This window comes from Vipera ursinii (genome assembly GCF_947247035.1).
Source record: "Vipera ursinii genome assembly, chromosome: 1".
NCBI classification, from domain to species: domain Eukaryota; kingdom Metazoa; phylum Chordata; class Lepidosauria; order Squamata; family Viperidae; genus Vipera; species Vipera ursinii.
Genome location: NC_139512.1, coordinates 168,288,479 through 168,306,049, shown reverse-complemented (window position 1 = coordinate 168,306,049; position 17,571 = coordinate 168,288,479). Strand labels below are relative to the sequence as shown.

General features: G+C 38.7%; 1 protein-coding gene across 2 annotated transcripts in view; it reads right to left on the bottom strand.

The window, feature by feature from the left end:
• Window positions 1-16,880, bottom strand: part of COL3A1 (collagen type III alpha 1 chain) — an 82,474-nt gene extending 65,594 nt beyond the window's left edge. For both annotated transcript variants that reach the window (XM_083350491.1, XM_083350492.1), the window contains exon 1: window positions 16,670-16,880. In XM_083350491.1, the coding sequence (XP_083206617.1) occupies window positions 16,670-16,751 (82 nt within the window). In that variant the 5' untranslated portion in view covers window positions 16,752-16,880. The remainder of the gene's footprint in view (window positions 1-16,669) is intronic.
• Window positions 16,881-17,571: the final 691 nt, after the last annotated feature.

Genomic DNA, 17,571 nt, shown 5'->3' with positions numbered 1-17,571 from the left:
TGCTTATTATAGTCGGAGCTATTTGGAATTGAGTGGCATAGAATCTTAAGTAAGTATGTTTTCTTTGGCAAACCAAAGTATGTATTACAGTATGTACCATATGTGAGGTAGGAGGACTTGTAAATTAGCTGAACTGTGTGGACAGAGGAATCTATAGTTTTGGGATATCTGGAAACTATCTCAAATTTGCCCATGAATTTGTGTCAGTTGCCATTGAATCTTGAAAGTTTGTGTATTATTAATGGCGGAATTTTTAATGTATGAAGCACAACAACCAGATTAATATATATGAGTCTTCGCAGTTTGCCGCATAAGACCTATGTTAGTTATGGCAATGTTTACAAGTAAAGCTAATGCATTTGTTCCATATTAAGAGTCAAAACAGAGCAGTGCATACTCTCAAAATGAACTCACTGAGTTGCTGAGCCAATAATACAGTGTGTTTTCAATTTGGGGGCAATTAGATAAGTGCTGAGTTCAGGAAACTGGAAACATTTTGTTCATACTGACTTAGTAGGAGACATGAAGAGGTATTATCACTAGAAGATGACGCATAGATACCTCTTTACCATTCTATAGGTAATTTACACTTGATGGGATTTTTCATCCTTCTGAGCTGCCAACAGATAAGTGGAAGTGATAGCTAGCAAATGAGAAATTTTAAACACAACAAAGAATTCAGCAGATCACAGTAGCTGTCAGAAAACAGGCAAGAAGTCATGCTCATTTTATTGAACTTAACTGATAAGTACTGACTAGGCAATGTGGAGTCTCTTGGCAGCTACCAGACGCTCTCCTGTCTGGCTTCAATTTTTCAGTTTAAAAAAAGACAGAAAAACTAGTCCTTCCAAAGTGAACCACAAGTTCTAGTATTATTTAGAACTGTATTTAGTACCTTGCTTGAGGTAGAGCCTCTTGGAAAGCTGAAGACAGCATAAGAGGGCAAGGCAGGATGGAAGTCAGGGTATCACTTCACCATTTTGCTTCCTGGTAAATAGAAATTTGATGGCTGGCCTGCCATCTTAGTTTAACTGTGGTAGTGAATATGAAAAAGAGGTGGGAGAATACACAGACTAATATTATTCCCTATGCATGGACTGTATGTTGACGGGACCACCTGGCATCCAGAAAGGGAGGAGCAAGGATCAAACAGGTGCTGCACTGTTAATTCTGCCTCTAATATACTTATGTAAGTTATCCTCTAATACACCTTAATGTCCTTCCTTGGACATTTACAGATTCCCATATCCCATGCTTTTTTTTAAAAAAAAAAAAGATTGATTCAATCACGTCTAAGACCTGGGACAGCAGGTGAGTAGGAACAATAATCAGAGATTAACGTTACTTAGTATCTTTATTGAATTATCTATCTCTTTTCTTCAATGCCAAGGTAGAGTATGATTTGACAGAAATGTGTGCAATCTAATTAATGAAGCATAAATCTCTAATGATCAAATCTCAAATTTTTTAAGTCTTTTTAAAAATATATACTGCTCAAAAAATAAAGGGAACACAAGGTAAGACATCCTACAGTACGTTGTGTTGTTTAAGTGTTCCCTTTTTTTTGAGCAGTATATTTTAAATGGCTTGATTAAGAACTAATGGCATAGCAATCCCAAAACTTACAGTGGTTATTTTTGCTACAGTATAGGCACAAGTTTAGAATAGTAGGTGAATATACCATCTGCAACCCCTCAGCCTGATGCTGATTAGATTAATCAATATTCTTAAAGACTTCTGTAGCCTCCATGTAAAAATTAAGGATCAGAAAGAATGGATGAAAGTAGAGTAAATGCTTATTTAAGATCTGTCTCAAATGCTTCATTTTGGTTTACCATAAGCTTCATTAATATAATTGGTAGACTGATAAAAATGACACATTTTACACATTGAATAAATAGCCAAGAAATGCACATTATAAAATATAATGATAACCAGTAACGTAGATAAGAATTGCAAGGGTTCCTAGTCCTGATGCCTCTAAATTATACCCAGCATATCTCTACAGAGTTGCTGGAGTTGGGCAGCATGCAAATATGATAAATAAATAAATATCACAAGAGGGTAATGATGGCACCAATAAAAGATCTTGCCCTCATGAGCATCTGCATATAGAGTATGATTGGCAGCTGCAAGATATGGGAGGTTGGGTCAGCTAGCCTATTCCTGATTAGATTGCATGCCAGTTTAGTAAGGTTTGCTGAGGTTAAAAGAACCTGGGATCTCTAGGGAGTTTATTTTGTAATTCTACCTATGTTTGCTGAGAAGGAAGTCTCATCTTTTAGAAATCATTGTAGGGTGTTTGCAAGATTTCTAATAAAGCAGTTTACAACTCAGATTTTTTTTCCTGGCATTTTCCCCACAGCCGTACATCATTCTTTCCATTATGGTTAGGCTATGCCTGCATACCAGAGTTCAAACAAATCCTGGCACTTGGATTTCTGCCCAGCACTTGGATAAACATGTTCAACTAGAAATTCTGTTGATTTCAGTGAAATTTACTTCCATATGGAAAATAGGAAGGGGTTATTTTTATGGCAAGGGGTTATTTTTCTCAGCATGGTTGACTGAACTCTTCTGATTCTGATTTATCATACTTCATCTGTCAGCATAAGAACAACACAATCATGATGCAGAATCTGTTTATTTTGTTAGTAAAAAAACCATTTTTACCTAGTACTGACTGGTCACAAAGTAAAAAAAAAGCATTTTTACCTAGCACTGACTGGTCACAAAGGTAAAGAAGAACAAATAAATTAAATAATTGAATTATTTAAGAAACACTTTCTGCTGATCAAAATGTAAAAGCTTAATCTTAACACTAAATTGATTCTTCATATATTTTAGTTAACTGGCATGACCCAGAATTCATTTTAAACAAAACAAAAGTAACATTAGATCTTTCTTGTTTTGAGAACAATTCATCAAGTATTTGTGCCAGAAACTTGTTCTGTGCAAGTCACAAATGATGCTTTCAGTAACATATATCTAAAGATATTGTTACGCAGCTCTGTGCTTGATTTATTATTTAGACTGAATATGAGCAACCTCAGTTTTCTTGTAGGCTGCTCACAGAATTATATTCTTTCAACTCTCATACTGCTTAGCTTCATGCTTGTAAAAGCAAATGAAATAATTAGTGCTTACAAAAAGTTTGAAAGGCTAATGACATAAAAAAAAAATTTGTCTTTTATGGGAGAGAAACAAAAAGGTGGCCCCAGGCTCTTATCCAAAGGATACTTAACATCAACATACATTTTATAGTGATTATAGTGGTGCCCAAGGACCAACAAAGATGTCTGAGAACATAAGAGCATACAGAGTTATTTTCCATGGGTAAAGTTCAGGTCAGGGGACATTCCACTCCAAAAAGGAGGAACAATTTTTTTTACTTCTCCCCAGCATTGCCTCTCATAACATTCTACAGAGTCACCCAACCCACTGGAACAGCCTTCCTGAAGAGGTGGGCCCAGAGGGCTGAGGTGGGAGGAATTTGTGAAAATATCTCCTTCCTCCAATCAGTCACTGATGAAGCTTAGACTTTCTGCAAGTAGAAAGTCCAAGTCCTTCTCTATGCTTTGATTCAAGGAAAGTGTACCATGCAAGTGAGACAATTACTTTTTCTCAGCTTTTTCCCAACACTTTAAGCAATTGCAATAAGCACTGAGGAGGAGTGATGTGGGGATAAATGTGGATTGTTTCCTAATCAATTTGCTTTTGAAGTACACCTTGGGAGGGAACTCTCCAGGTGAACAGGAGCCTACTTGTGTAAACAGTGGTTCCCTTCTGCGGCTGAAACCAGCCTAGAAAGTAGACCACATCCACAGCCTGCTATGACAGTGCAATTCTCACATTTATATGCATTTCCAATACGTGAAAGTGGCTTGAATCATTAGTCTGTGATCACTGGGACCTGGAGATTCTGATGCATTGTATTGTCTGGAATAAATAGACTCAATTTCAGCACTCTGAATCACCAGCCCTATGCTTGTTTACCTCTAATTAATCTTGATGAAGTCAAATAAATACTCTCAGGCAACAATCATGGTTATTTTCTCCATTAAGAAGGAACATATGCCTTTCAGTTGACACCTGATTGCTTGAAAATTTGACAAATTGATTGGACTGATTACCAGATGACTATATATTAAGCCAAATGATTATTTTCTACCAGCCTCCACTTTGCGGTTGAGGAAAACTACAGAAACATTAATAGAACACTACCTCAAGGAAGAAGATTTGTAAAAATTGGTGGTAAAAATAGCAAATGCCAGATAGAGCAACTTTTAACGAAATGAACATACATATCTGAGGAGATCAAGATGACCAAGTACATTCAACATTGCTACAGTAGTAATGGAGTTCCTTTAGAAAACAAACTGAGCTTTTCCTTCAATTGCCAAAAAACAAAAGAATGATTCAGAATTACTTTAAAAGGTAATAATAATATTAGGTGTTTTAGTATAGATAGCCCTTGATGTGTGACCTATCACTTAACAACTGTTTGAAGTTACAACACCCTCCCCTCAAAGCTACTTATGATCTGGTTTCAAAGTTACAGACACTGCAATATCCCTATGTTGTTTACAACTAACCCATAGGGCTGCAGCAGCAGCCCCCCCACCTACCCCCCATCCTACTGGATCCCTGGAGGTCTTGACCTATTTCCCATCCAGCCCCTCAGCCACCTAAGGGAGCCTAAATTTGGGCAGAACGGGCTACTATTGCAGATGCTACCAGGGCAGGTGACTTCCTTGGGTGGCTGAGTAGCTGGAGAGGAAGAAGGCTAAGGATGGAGGGGAACCACAAGGAGCAGGAAGCAGAGATGGGGTGCCTCAGGGATTGGGGGAGGCCTTGGGAGTCCAGGACATTCAATTAATGACTGCATTAGGGAAAGCAGAGGGTAGGGGGTCATTAAGCAAAGCTGTCTCGCTTAATTTCCCTCCTCACATGCAACTGTAAAGGTTAGCCTTCCTAAACCGTATTTAGAGGTAGTTGATCACTGAATGCCAAATCTAGGGACAAGTGTATAAGCAAGCTCTACTTTACATTTCTGCTTGTAAAATTCCCAGGAATATCTTACGATCATTGCTCAAACCAAAACATTGGACTACATGAGCTTGTATTCACTGCCGCCAGGCAAGCGTGTTTGTACGGTTTGCATTGCATGCTAGCTGGCTGGCGGCCCCTGGGATGAAAAACTCTCCTTCTCTCTCCTGAGCAATGTCTAAATCTTGTATGCTCCAGAAATATATTTGGGGGAATTTTCTCAGAAGTACAGAGGAAAGAAGGTTTGGAAGAAAGTTGCCGCTGTAATATGGGATATATCTTTCCAATCTTAACTGATGTATGGTTTTTTTTCAATTTTGGGGTCTAGAAACTCATATCTGAAGGCTCAAGTAAGAAATACGACCTGCTTGATGTCTGGTTTGGCCAGATACATTTTCCAATCAGCAGGAAAAAGTGTGGGAAATATCTGAAGAGTGGGGGAATGATATTTTTCTCTGCCAAGAAGAAAAAACTTACACATTTTTATGGAGTGGAGTTTTATGGAGCTGCTTTACTTGATTCCATACAATCATCTATCTATCTCTATATTTCCAGTAGGAAAGAAATTCATTCCTGGTCTATCTCAGACTGCCACAATACTACTTTATCAGTGACCCAAGACTAATTCTGGCTAATTTATAAATGGTCCTAATGATTCCACATAAATCAGTGAAAAAACTCAGGTAATTATGTCTGTATATAGCAGGGGTGTCAAACTCAATTTCATTGAGGGCCGCATCAGCATTGTGGTTGCCCTCAGGGGGCCGGGTGGGTATGGCCAGGGTGGGCGTGGCCTACTGGGTGGGCGTGGCTAGAGTGCGTATGGCCTACTGGGTGGGCATGGCCAGCTCTACATCGTTTGCATCGAGGGTACCTATGGAGGCCTGGGCAGGAGTGGGACAGATCTGAGGGTCTCTGGCAGAAGGAGGGTCTCTGGGCCAGGGCCAAGGCAGTGGGGGCTGTTCCCTCACTGTTTCCAGGATGGCTTCGCGGGCCACATGAAACCACTTCACGGGCCAGATCCAGCCCCCGGGCCTTGTGTTTGACATGTCTGGTATATAGCAATATCAATTGCACTTAGACTTATATACTGCTTCATAGTGCTTTACAGCCCTCTCTAAGCAATTTACAGAGTCAACATATTTCCCCCCAGCAATCTGGGTCCTCATTTTACTGACTTTGGAAGGCTGAGTCAACTTTCAGCAAGTCAGGATCAAACTCCTGGCCGTCAGCAGAATTAGCCTGCAATACTGCATTCTAACCACTGCGCCACCACACTCTTATAATAAAGCAATCTAGCAATCTAAAATTATTGTTTACAAAATAAAATGAAGTATATAGACATTTCCTGAGCTTGGACATCTTAGCTGACTCATAAACCTTCACATATTTATTATAGTATCCTTTAATGGAGAACTAGGTGAAAGTGAATAGTATGTGAAAAGCAGGATTAGAACGTAAATATACATTGCTGGCCAGTCAGGAAAAAGCTACTTTATATCAACAAACTTTCAATAATCCCACAATTACACTCCTAGGCCATGGCAGGGAAAAAAAAATATTCTCATGTTCCTTAGGGCTATGCAAAGCATTAAAGAAAGGTATTTTGCAAAATATATTAGGGGAGTGAAGGATCACTTTTCGAAGCTTTAAAATAGCAGCATCCTTTTGAGGAATTGTAGGGCTGTTCTGAAGGCTAATCTCAGCTGCCTGGCCTATGTATGTGTGCACAATATCTTAACTTGGCTTCCAGTCCAAGTGGAAAATTTACGGATCTATCTGCCTTCGCAATCCAGTATTTTTCTCTCCACGTAACAGATCTTTATTAGGATCACAGCCTACCTCCCTTCTTCTAAAACTGGAAATGGCAGGATTTGAACCTGGAATCTTCTGTTCACAGATATTCTGCCACACTAACCTCTGTTGCTTTCCTAAAAGACGAGATGCGTTTTTAAAAATTATTCACATTAGAACCACCACACCTTGAGGGCAGACAGTACTGGCAAGAAAAGTAATCCAAACACTTTCCTAAAGAGTTTCTCCATTACATTCAATACTGTTGAAAATTATACTTCAGGGTTTTTTTATTTGTTGATTGCCCTAAACTACAAGCCACAGCAAAGACATCAAAGAAACAATGTTGAACCCCATTTAATACAGCACGGTATTTCATGACCGTAAATTGATCAAATGCTGCACTGACATCGTTAGTACTGCCAAAACATATTGTACGGAGATTGGTTCCTTAAGTTTTCTTTTCACAATGAAGAAACTAAAGATTCTAAACCAGGGGTGTCAAACTCAATTTCATTGAGGGCCGCATCAGCATTGCGGTTGCCCTCAGGGGGCCGGGTGGGTGTGGCCTGGGTGGGTGTGGCCTACTGGGTGGGCATGGCTAGAGTGCGTATGGCCTACTGGGTGGGCATGGCCAGCTCTACATTGTTCAGGCCAAGGCAGTGGGGGCCGTTCCCTCACTGTTTCCAGGATGGCTTCGCGGGCCGCATGAAACCATTTCACGGGCCGGATCCGGCCCCTGGGCCTTGTGTTTGACATGTCTGTTCTAAACAGTCTCTCTTAAGATATGAACATTAATAGTTCGTGCCTTCTGAACATCCTGAATCAGCCTTTTCTGTTGATTGCTAGAGTTGGTCTTCAACTGATCAGGAACTCTTCATGATCACCAGAAACTTGGCAATATAGAGAAACAAGCTATAGAAATGTTTATATACTAATAACACAAATCTAAAAAAAAATGCTCAGCACCCAAACCCAGAAGATATGGAAACATTCAGAAAAAGAGTATTGTCCAGTGTTCCTAGAAGAATACTATATTGTATAGTATAATATACTATACTATCCCCATTATTTTGGGGATAATGTTTTGATTTTTCTTCCCTAGCAAAGTTTCCCTCCCTTTTGGATGCTATTTGAACCTGATGTGAGACAGTTTAATTAGCTCTATGCTGGTCAGTGCATAAGATCCTCCATGGAGAGGACCAAAAGAATCAACGTAACAGCTGTGACCCCTTTAAACCTCTGTATGGTTTTCTTTCTTTTTCAATTTTTGTGTGTCAAAAGCTTTGACTGTGGTAATTCAAACCTGGCTGCTTTTTAATCCATATTTTAAAGGCATGTGGCTTCAGCGGTAAGGTCAAGACTGTCAACTTGATTTGTTTTCCTCCTTGCCCCCCCTCCCCCCCCAATGCACCTGGCAAGGATCCCTTTGAGATGCACCATTGCAACTAACCAGAGAAACATTGAAATATAATAGCAAGAAAATGTATTTGTAAACACATGTAATCTTCTAGTAGGATGACATTATCTGCTTATGTAAATAACAATTCACCCATCTAAGGCAAAAATAATGGGACAGTGGCTCAGTGGGTTAGGACGCTGAGCTTGTCGATCAGATGGTCGGCAGTTTGGCGGGTCGAATCCCGAGTGCCGCGTAACAGAGTGAGCGCCTGTTACTCGTCCCAGCTTCTGCCAACCTAGCAGTTCGAAAGCACGTAAAAATGCAAGTAGAAAAATAGGGACCACTACGGTGGGAAGGTAACAGCGTTCCGTGCGCCTTTGGCGTCCAGTCATGCCGGCCACATGACCACGGAGACGTCCTCGGACAAGCGCTGGCTCTTCGGCTTTGAAACGGAGATGAGCACCGGCCCCTAAAGTCAGAAACGACTAGCACGCATGTGCGGGGGAACCTTTACCTTTACCTTTTATTGTCTGTACGTGTGCCTGCCTTTGAATTGTTGATGATTCTTGGTGACTGCCTGGACTTGTCCTTACAGTTTTCTTGGCAAAGGTTTCAGAAGTGCTTTGCTCTTGCATGCTTTCAAGGCTGAGGAAATGAGTGACTTTTTCAAGGTCACCCAAGAGGCTTTGTGCCTTAGATGGGGCTAGAACTCACAGTCTCCTGGTTTTTAGCCTGGTGTCTTAACCACTACACCAACTGGGTCTCTGTTAGATATATCCAAATAATATTATACTAGGACTCATTTCACATGAAATCTTGGAAAATGGAAGTAGATTGTTAGCTGATGTGAAAGGCATCTCCTTTGTTGTATTTCAGTAAATGCAGCCAAAATCCCCATTGGTTGATGCATATCTAAAATAAATCTAACAAGTGACTGTTGTTGAAAGAAAAGTTTAATGTTTTCCATTGTCATCCTAATAGGAAACAGGCAAAGTTTACAAAACTTGGAAAATGGAGCTAACTTGATGTTAGCAATATACATGGAGCTAAATACAGCTTTAAAATAAACTGGAAAGAATTATGACATGTAAACAATTGACCTTACTTTTTTTTAAGCTGGACGTAGAATGCAGATGTCAGATTTATTTACAGATACAATGGCAGAACTGTTATGTAGAACAGGTGTTTAAAACAAGTAAAATAAACTTTTTTATTAGCAGTATTCTTTTAGAAGAGCAAGAGGTGAATTACATTATGAGATTATGTCTGTATTTTTGTTCAGTTGCTGGTGAACTGCAGTTTTTATCACAGCAAGGAGAAGAAAAGAAATGCAAAAGGAGTAAGCTTCTTAATTATCTGTATTTAATTCAAATTTAATTTCAGCCATTTTAGAGTCAGTTTTAATCTAGTACACCCACTTTTAGGAGGAGGGTTAGAGAGGCAGAGAGTCAAATGTGGAGGAAAAACTACTTTAGAAATCCTGCTTAATTTTATCATGATCCCTTAGAATAGCAGAGCTTGCAAAATTTTTGCGAAATCTAACTTTCATCCAACTTTCTTGGAACAATTGCTTAGTAATGAGGGCAATGAAATCTCATAAGTGAATCAGATTATTAAAAGAAAAAAAATCCATATCTTATAGAAAAATATTGAGAGGATTTTCTAGTAGCTTTGATTTTTCTTTTTCTCTCTCTTTCCTATCTACCTATCATCTGTCTATCTATCTATCTATCTATCTATCTATCTATCTATCTATCTATCTATCTATCTATCTATCTATCTATCTATCATATTGAATTGATTTTCCATAGATATAAAAGAAGCTACACTGGCTCATCACACTGTTGCACTCAATGTTCAAAATGGCAGCATCAAAGGTTGCAAAAATAGGTCAATAGGTTTCATTAGATAAAATAGCTGTTCAAACTCTTTTAAGTAAAATACATGCAAAGAAATTTATTATTAGCTGGTTTGAAAAAGTACAAGAGGCCATTTAATAGGATCATGAGGAGGTATAAGTGAGTGGGGATTTTTACCCAGATCAAACTTATCATTCAATGATCAGCATAGCAATTCACTCACTCACTCACTCACTCACTCACTCACTCACTCATAGTCACACACATTTGGAAATGAACCCAGTTGACCATAATAGGTTTTTCAGGTCTTGTTTAGAAGAGATTGTATGGCTGCAATGCCTAAGTCCTTCCAGTTCTTCACAGATCTCTCAGACAGAATGAGCCTGCTCTGGATAAGGAGATGGCAAACCTAAGTCTTAAAAGTCCTTGTTATTGAGCTCTGTCATCTAAACTTGCCTATATTCTGCTCAGAGGCATTTGGTGACACTTTGGCCCCAGGAGCTTTCCATCATTCACATTGCTTTATAGCTTGCGCAAACCAGCCAGCTCAAATACAAACAAGTTGGTGAAGTAGGGGGTCGTTAAATTATATTTCACAGTGATCAAGAATTTGCAGCCTGAGCAGCAATGCTTAAAGATCGATGTATTATCAGATTGTGTCTCCAGAGCTTCAAGATTTTGCCAAGAGCTACTTACAGCTGTCTTTAAAAAAATATTTCTAGCACCATCTGTTTAGAAGTATTTTTGTCATATTCATCATTCTATTCCCACCTTGCAAACTGTGGTTGTGGGGCTCCTGACTTGTGTCACCACTGCACAAGTTACATGCCCTAAATTGGGTCAAGGATACATCAATGATCTAAATAAATCTTCCTGAAATATGGTGCTCTTCAAATGTCTTGTGACTGCAACTCCCATGGCCAAAGATTAGAATAAGAATCTTGAGTGACCACAAAAGTGGGACTCATAAAAAATAAAAATCCTAGACTTAGTTGTTTTTCATGTTCAGCATTAACCACTGAATTCAAATGGCAGTGATTAAAGTTGACTACTTTTGCCTTTCTTGGCAAATGGCATCCATTCAACATTGTTAAAAGTCAGTGAACTAACACTGAGAAAAAGAAACATCATCTTTGCTCCTTTCTCCCTGGAGTAAAGCAGTGTTTCTCCTTTCTCCATCCTCATCTCTGCAGTTCTGCCCACTCCTGCCGGAAATCATTTGATGACTCTTGGTCTGAAGTCAAAACACACACATGGAAAGTGCAGACAAGGCAGAGGTAACCATTTAGCTTTCATCAAACCACAAGCCTCCTCAGGCTTAAGGAACTGGCCTAATTGCAGTAACACCTACTCACTTAAAGGATGTGTTCTTAAAGCTTAATTAAGATTTGGACTTTCCTTAATTCCACGGAATTGCAAATTAAGTACCCTATGAAGTTTATATTTTACAACAGTTTAAACAGGGTTGGACAGCCATGGTGGCAACTTTTTGATAGCTAAGGAATGAACTCACTTAATATTCCCAGACCAAAGTGAGAGAGTGTGAGATACAAACTGGTGGATCCAATTGGGGAGTATTCCCCGACCCATCTTGGAATAGACTTTAAGGGATTTCTCTACCCCAACCAACCTTCACTAACTGGGTGAAGCCTATTTTATATCCCACATGAAAGATTTTGCTGATGGCTTGTCTCAAAACAGCCATCGACTTTTAGGATTTGCAATCAAAGAGGGATCTGGAGGTGCAAAAGTAAGTCCAGGGCCTGCCAGTTGCCTATTCTTGATCCCCAGAAAACCAGGATCCTAAAAGTGAAAGCACATTGAACCTTAATTGATGTGGAGATGAAGAAACACATGCCACACATCTGAACATTGTTCCTTTCTCCTGGCTTTATTTAACTTTGACCATTAAGAGTTAAACTGAAACTGGAGGTATAGTTTCAGTTCAGGTTTTATAGAAAGAAAGTGGTGAATGACATACAGAGAACTTGTATGAAAACCTTCTGACTACTTTGGGATGTGGCATAAGCAGACTGGCAGAGTCAACAATTATTTCAAGTGTAACATTGAAATGTAACACGGAAGCTGAAGCCAAACAAAGGTTATATAGGCACAGGATCATGTCTGAACAATGATAACACCCAACTAATTAGTTAAAAAAGGTTCTGCTAGAGGTATTTTACTTCAGCTACTTTCTGAAAGTTCAAAAGAGTTGGGGCAAGTCTTCTTGGTCAGAGAATCTAGGTATGGAAGGATCATGTTAAAACAATTCATTTTAGTTATTTGTTTGCTTTGAGAGGGGCCTATCCATAACCTCATCCATGTATCTGCAGAGATAGGACCCCATTCCTAATTGTCACTACTATATGCTACAAATAAGCTCTGATGTGAGTGTGTGTGTGTACACATTATATTAAGTCATAATATAATGTGTTTAGTGTTTGCTTAGTGGGTTCTGTGCACCAAGCTATTGTGCCTTCTAAACTATGGGTTGTTTAATGTAATTTTAATAAACTATGATTTAGAGCAATCATGTCCAACCCACAGTCTCTGGGCTACATGCAGCCCTAGATAGCTAGAAATGTGGCCCCACAAGATCAACCCACCCCAAACTGTGTTATTTATATACATTAATTATATTATATATTTTATATTTGGCCCAAGACAATATGTCTTCACTCAATGTCATCCAAGCAAGTTAAAAATTTGGACATCCCTGGTTTAGAGGGGTATCTTCCCCAGTCCTTTGGGGAAGAATAGAATTAGCTGAGCTCATCAGTAAGGTTATGAATTAGTCTTGTCAATATATTCTGTTACATAACCCATAATTCCATTTCATGCTGCGTCTTTTCTGCCATTTACATGCATCCTGACTGGAAATTTTGGCTTGGCTTATCTTGCAATCCACTAATTTCAAATTAATGTTGAAATGCCAGGAAATGTAAGCAGTGTTTGCTTTTTGCACAGTAAGCACAAAACATACACTGTAATTGGAAAACCAGAAAATTATTTTATAGTCTTTTTCTTTGGCCAAAAACCTCACTGCAGTTGATACTTGGGGGTGGACATCTAAAGTTGATTCAAACATTATTCACACTGTGTGAGGCTGCTGTTTCAACATGGATAGATCCCAGTTTCAACATCTAAGTCTAATAACCCTGAGAAGAATGGAATGGAATCTGCTGTTTTTAACCCTGAAGAAAACCATATGCTTGACTAATACCACAAGGTTATCAAATTTGAACATTCCTCTTATACAGTGGGATCTATTTGGAAGGACAAGTCAATAAATGGAGAAAAACATTTCTAGTTTAATGTTAAAAGCTATTTTAACAGATTGTTTTCCTAAAGACTGTACGTGTATTATGCTTCTACATGCTCGGTATGTTCCAGATCTGGCTGTCTCCCTTTTAGAAAAACCACACAAAAGTGTTAGCATTTCTCAAGCTGTTCATTCTGTCTAGAATGTTTTTACATGAAAATGCATCATTTTGAAAGCAAGGCCTTTGTATATAATCCATTTCAAATCACTTCATGTTTTCATTATACACGAAAACTTAGGAATGAAACATGAAGAGGCAAGAGTGTAACAAATCCCAGTGCCGATTTATCATGGCTGCAGTCCAACAAATAAATGTGAAAACCTTCAGTCTTAATTTTGGTTAAGACTTGTAGTGGTTGTTCTTTCAAATTCTTATGAGGTAGCAAGGAAAACAAGCTATAAAGTCATTTATTCATCAACTTAAGAAGGGTTGTGCATTTGAGTAAAAACCTTATGGATTTCTCTAATAATGGAAATGTTAACAATTTCTAGTAATATAAGATGAGGATCAGATGGCATGGCACACTAATCATAAAAACAAAAAAATAAATAGGAGCATTATTTTCCACTACATAGCCTTTCATTATCACCAGCCCTTCTAGGAGCTGAAGTCAGGTTGTGGAGTATTAAGAGAAAATACTTAATTCAAAAGGACATAAATTAATACTCAAGGAACTGAATGACGTTTGCAAGGAAGAAAGACCCATGGCATATTAGAATATTTTCTAATATTCATAAGTAGAAATCAGGAAGAAAAGAAAGAAATCAGAACTCTACTGTAAGATGAATTGCATCAACATAGGTCCAGGGCGGAGAGAGGGAACTGGTTTTCCTCCAAATGATGCTGAATTAACTCCACCCCCACAAGGCCCAACTAACATGACCAATGGGGAGAAACTCTGGACCACAAGTTCTGAACAGCCATAACTTCTCTGACCCTAATATAGGACACCCAAACAGTCAACGTATACTGCACTATAGTGAAGTTTTATCCACCTTGACTTCAATGCTTAACATAATTATGATGCAAATCTGTCCTCATTCTCCTTTTTCTAGCCATTATAGCAAAGAAGGAATTCATGATTGAGTTTTACAGTGTGATTGTTTGATGCTCAGTGTATAATCATCAGCTTCTTTACCAGAATATTTTGGCACACTTTAACATTAATACTCCTTCCTTCCTTCCTTCCTTCCTTCCTTCCTTCCTTCCTTCCTTCCTTCCTTCCTTCCTTCCTTCCTTCCTTCCTATTTAAATACTACTTTCAGCAAATACAGAACAATTTACCATATCTAGAAAATATTTTCCTATGTATGTAAATATGGATTTCCCAGATGGTTACTGTTTTGTTTCATCTATGGATTATAGCTTGTTACAATCTGAATAACTTTTATTCTAGGAGGGAGGGAAGGAAGGAAGGAAGTCATCCATAACACACCCATGGTCGTTGGTAAAATTTTAAAAAGAAAAGAAAAAAGTAAAATAGATTTCTGGAAATCTCTCCTGTTTAAAAACTGTGTAGGTAAACACGGTATAAGGTTAAGGGGAACCAAGAGACTGAATTCTAGGCACCTTTGGCACAAAACCAGCTGGCTGACTTTGGGCCAGTCACTATCTTTCAACCTAGGAAGGAGGCCATGACAAACCACTTTTGATAAACCATGCCAAAAAAACTGCAGGGACTTGTTCAAGCAGTCTCCAAGAATCTGACACAAGGGAACGGAAGGGGGGGGGGAAGGGAAACATAAGCCATTCCAGCATTCTCTGTCATTTGCATGCTTTAAAAAAATTCAGGTTAATGTTACATGATTTTGTATTCTCTCACTTTCTCTTTCTTTTTCTTGAACTTTACAGAGTCTACCAAATACTGATAACAGAAAATATAGCACACTAGAACACAGAAGTATTTCTGAACATGCATTTGACTTCTTTGTTATATCTATCTAAAATGCATGCTACAACGAGAAACAAGTACTGCATCTGTTTGAATGCGCCAAATGTGTAGCCATAAATGCTTCATATCCTTTAAATCTGCTGGATATAAGCAACTGGATCCAGTGGAATGTGGAAAACAGACAAAGTCTAGAAAATTCCTACAAGCAATTTCAGTATAGTTTAAATCAAACATACAGAATCAATTATATAAAGCAACTTTACAGAAAATGATTGCCTTTTCTCCTTACTCACTAAATCAATTGTGATGAATGAATGAATGAAAAGATTCATTTCTATAGTCCTTGCGCCTTATTTTTTTAAAAAAATATCCTTGCTTTCATAGGATCATTGGTAAGAAAAGCTTTTCTATTAGATAAACTGATGAAGAAACATTTAATTTCCAATGTACATATCAACTATGTAAGTACATTTGGTTGGGGTAAATTATGATGTAAAGCTTGTTAGTAATTAATTGTATCAATCCAGCTGTGCATCCAAGATACAGATCACACAATTCAACAATTCTGGCAATTCACCACAGTGCACCTCACCACCATACACACACCAGAGTCCAAAAATGTCCCTTACTAAGATATCCTGAATTTAATGTGCTTCCAAGTGATTGTTTCCTGCAAATCCTTTGACTGTTCACAATCAGACTTACTCTCCAGGAAGCGTGTATAACCTAAGGTTATTTACTGTTAGGAGAGTAATGGGCTTGAAAGAATTCTCTGATGAGTGATGGAATGAAGTTTGAGATGTTATATATTCCTCTCCTTTCCTGTTTATATCTCAGAAGAACACACTCATACCCACACCTGGAAAAATCTTTCCCCAGAGCTCAGCTAACCATCCTGGTTCACAAAAGAATGTCCTTGAATGGTATAAATGACTTTATACACAAGCCTATATTTAAAAAGAAACATATGCCAGAAAGACCCCAAAGCAGTGTTTCTTACAAACCCTATCCTAAATACAACCTTCTTTTACATTGCAAATGAAGTTCAGACTTTCCCGAAATCTGCACTCAAGGATTTTATTCAAAAAGCAAAAAGAAAAGCACAGCAACATGTTTCCGCTGCTGGTTAGACAAAACGAGTCTAGAAACATCAAGAGAGAAAGTTTAGAAAAAAGGCACGGAATATGGTTAAGCCCCTAAAATATCCTTTTTAAAGGTTAGCCTTCTTGCTTCAAATGCGGGATCCTAACCCAGATCAAAGCAAAAGGGGGGAAAAAGATAAATGCTCGATATCTGGCAAAGTTGCACAGAAGGGAATATATGACAATTCTCAATAAGTGGGATTACTTACCTCCTTCTTGTTGTGCCAAAATGACGGAGAATTGTGACACAGTAAAGAAGAACAGAACGGCTCTCTGCACACAGCTCATCATGTTTAAATAAGTTTAAACATGAGACTCTATGTGCAAAAGAGAATGAGAGGGGGGAAAGGGGGGGCGAAAAAAAAATCAAAAGATCACCATCAATTGCTTCCTGCCCTGATCAACCACTGGGCCTGCAGAGAACTCAGCCACATGCATTCCTGTGTCTTGCCCTTAAATAGGGAAAGCTTTGGCTTCCTCTACTTGCCAGCCCCTTTCTGAAATCTGAGAGGAGGTCCCGTCCCTTTCACGTGAAATCAAGTGATTAATATTTCTTTTGGCCTTGCAGAAGGAGCAGCCAAAATGAAGTAGATGCATAACACATCTGGAGTGTCTGGGTCTGCAAGGCTTTTTAGCCTGTGCATGTTCAGATAGGAGGTGAAGACTCTAAAGAGCTGAAGTGGAGGTGTTTTGGGAGTTTTTGCTACTTGCAGATGGGAAAAAATGAATGTGGAATGTGGGATTTAACTTTTTTTGCTTTCTAATAAGATCTGGTATTTATGCGCACAATATTTCTCTTTGATTTCTTCCTAGTTCTCCTAGGGTCACTAGGAGAACTAGGAAGGATGGAAACTGGTGGTCCTTGAAGATGTTGCTGAACTACAGCTTCCTATAGGCTTCCCAAATGGTCATTTGACTGGTGCTGCTGGGAACTGTAGTTCATCAATATCCAACGTATAAAAGATGCCTCTCTCTGACCCACACATTGTAAGAGGAATAGGAGTAATGATGGGAAGGCACATAAAAGATGGGGAAGGGGACCTTCTAGAGGAGATACAGCTTTGATAAGCAGAGTGAGTTTTGTTGGCTAGTTTAGAAAATGTACTGACTG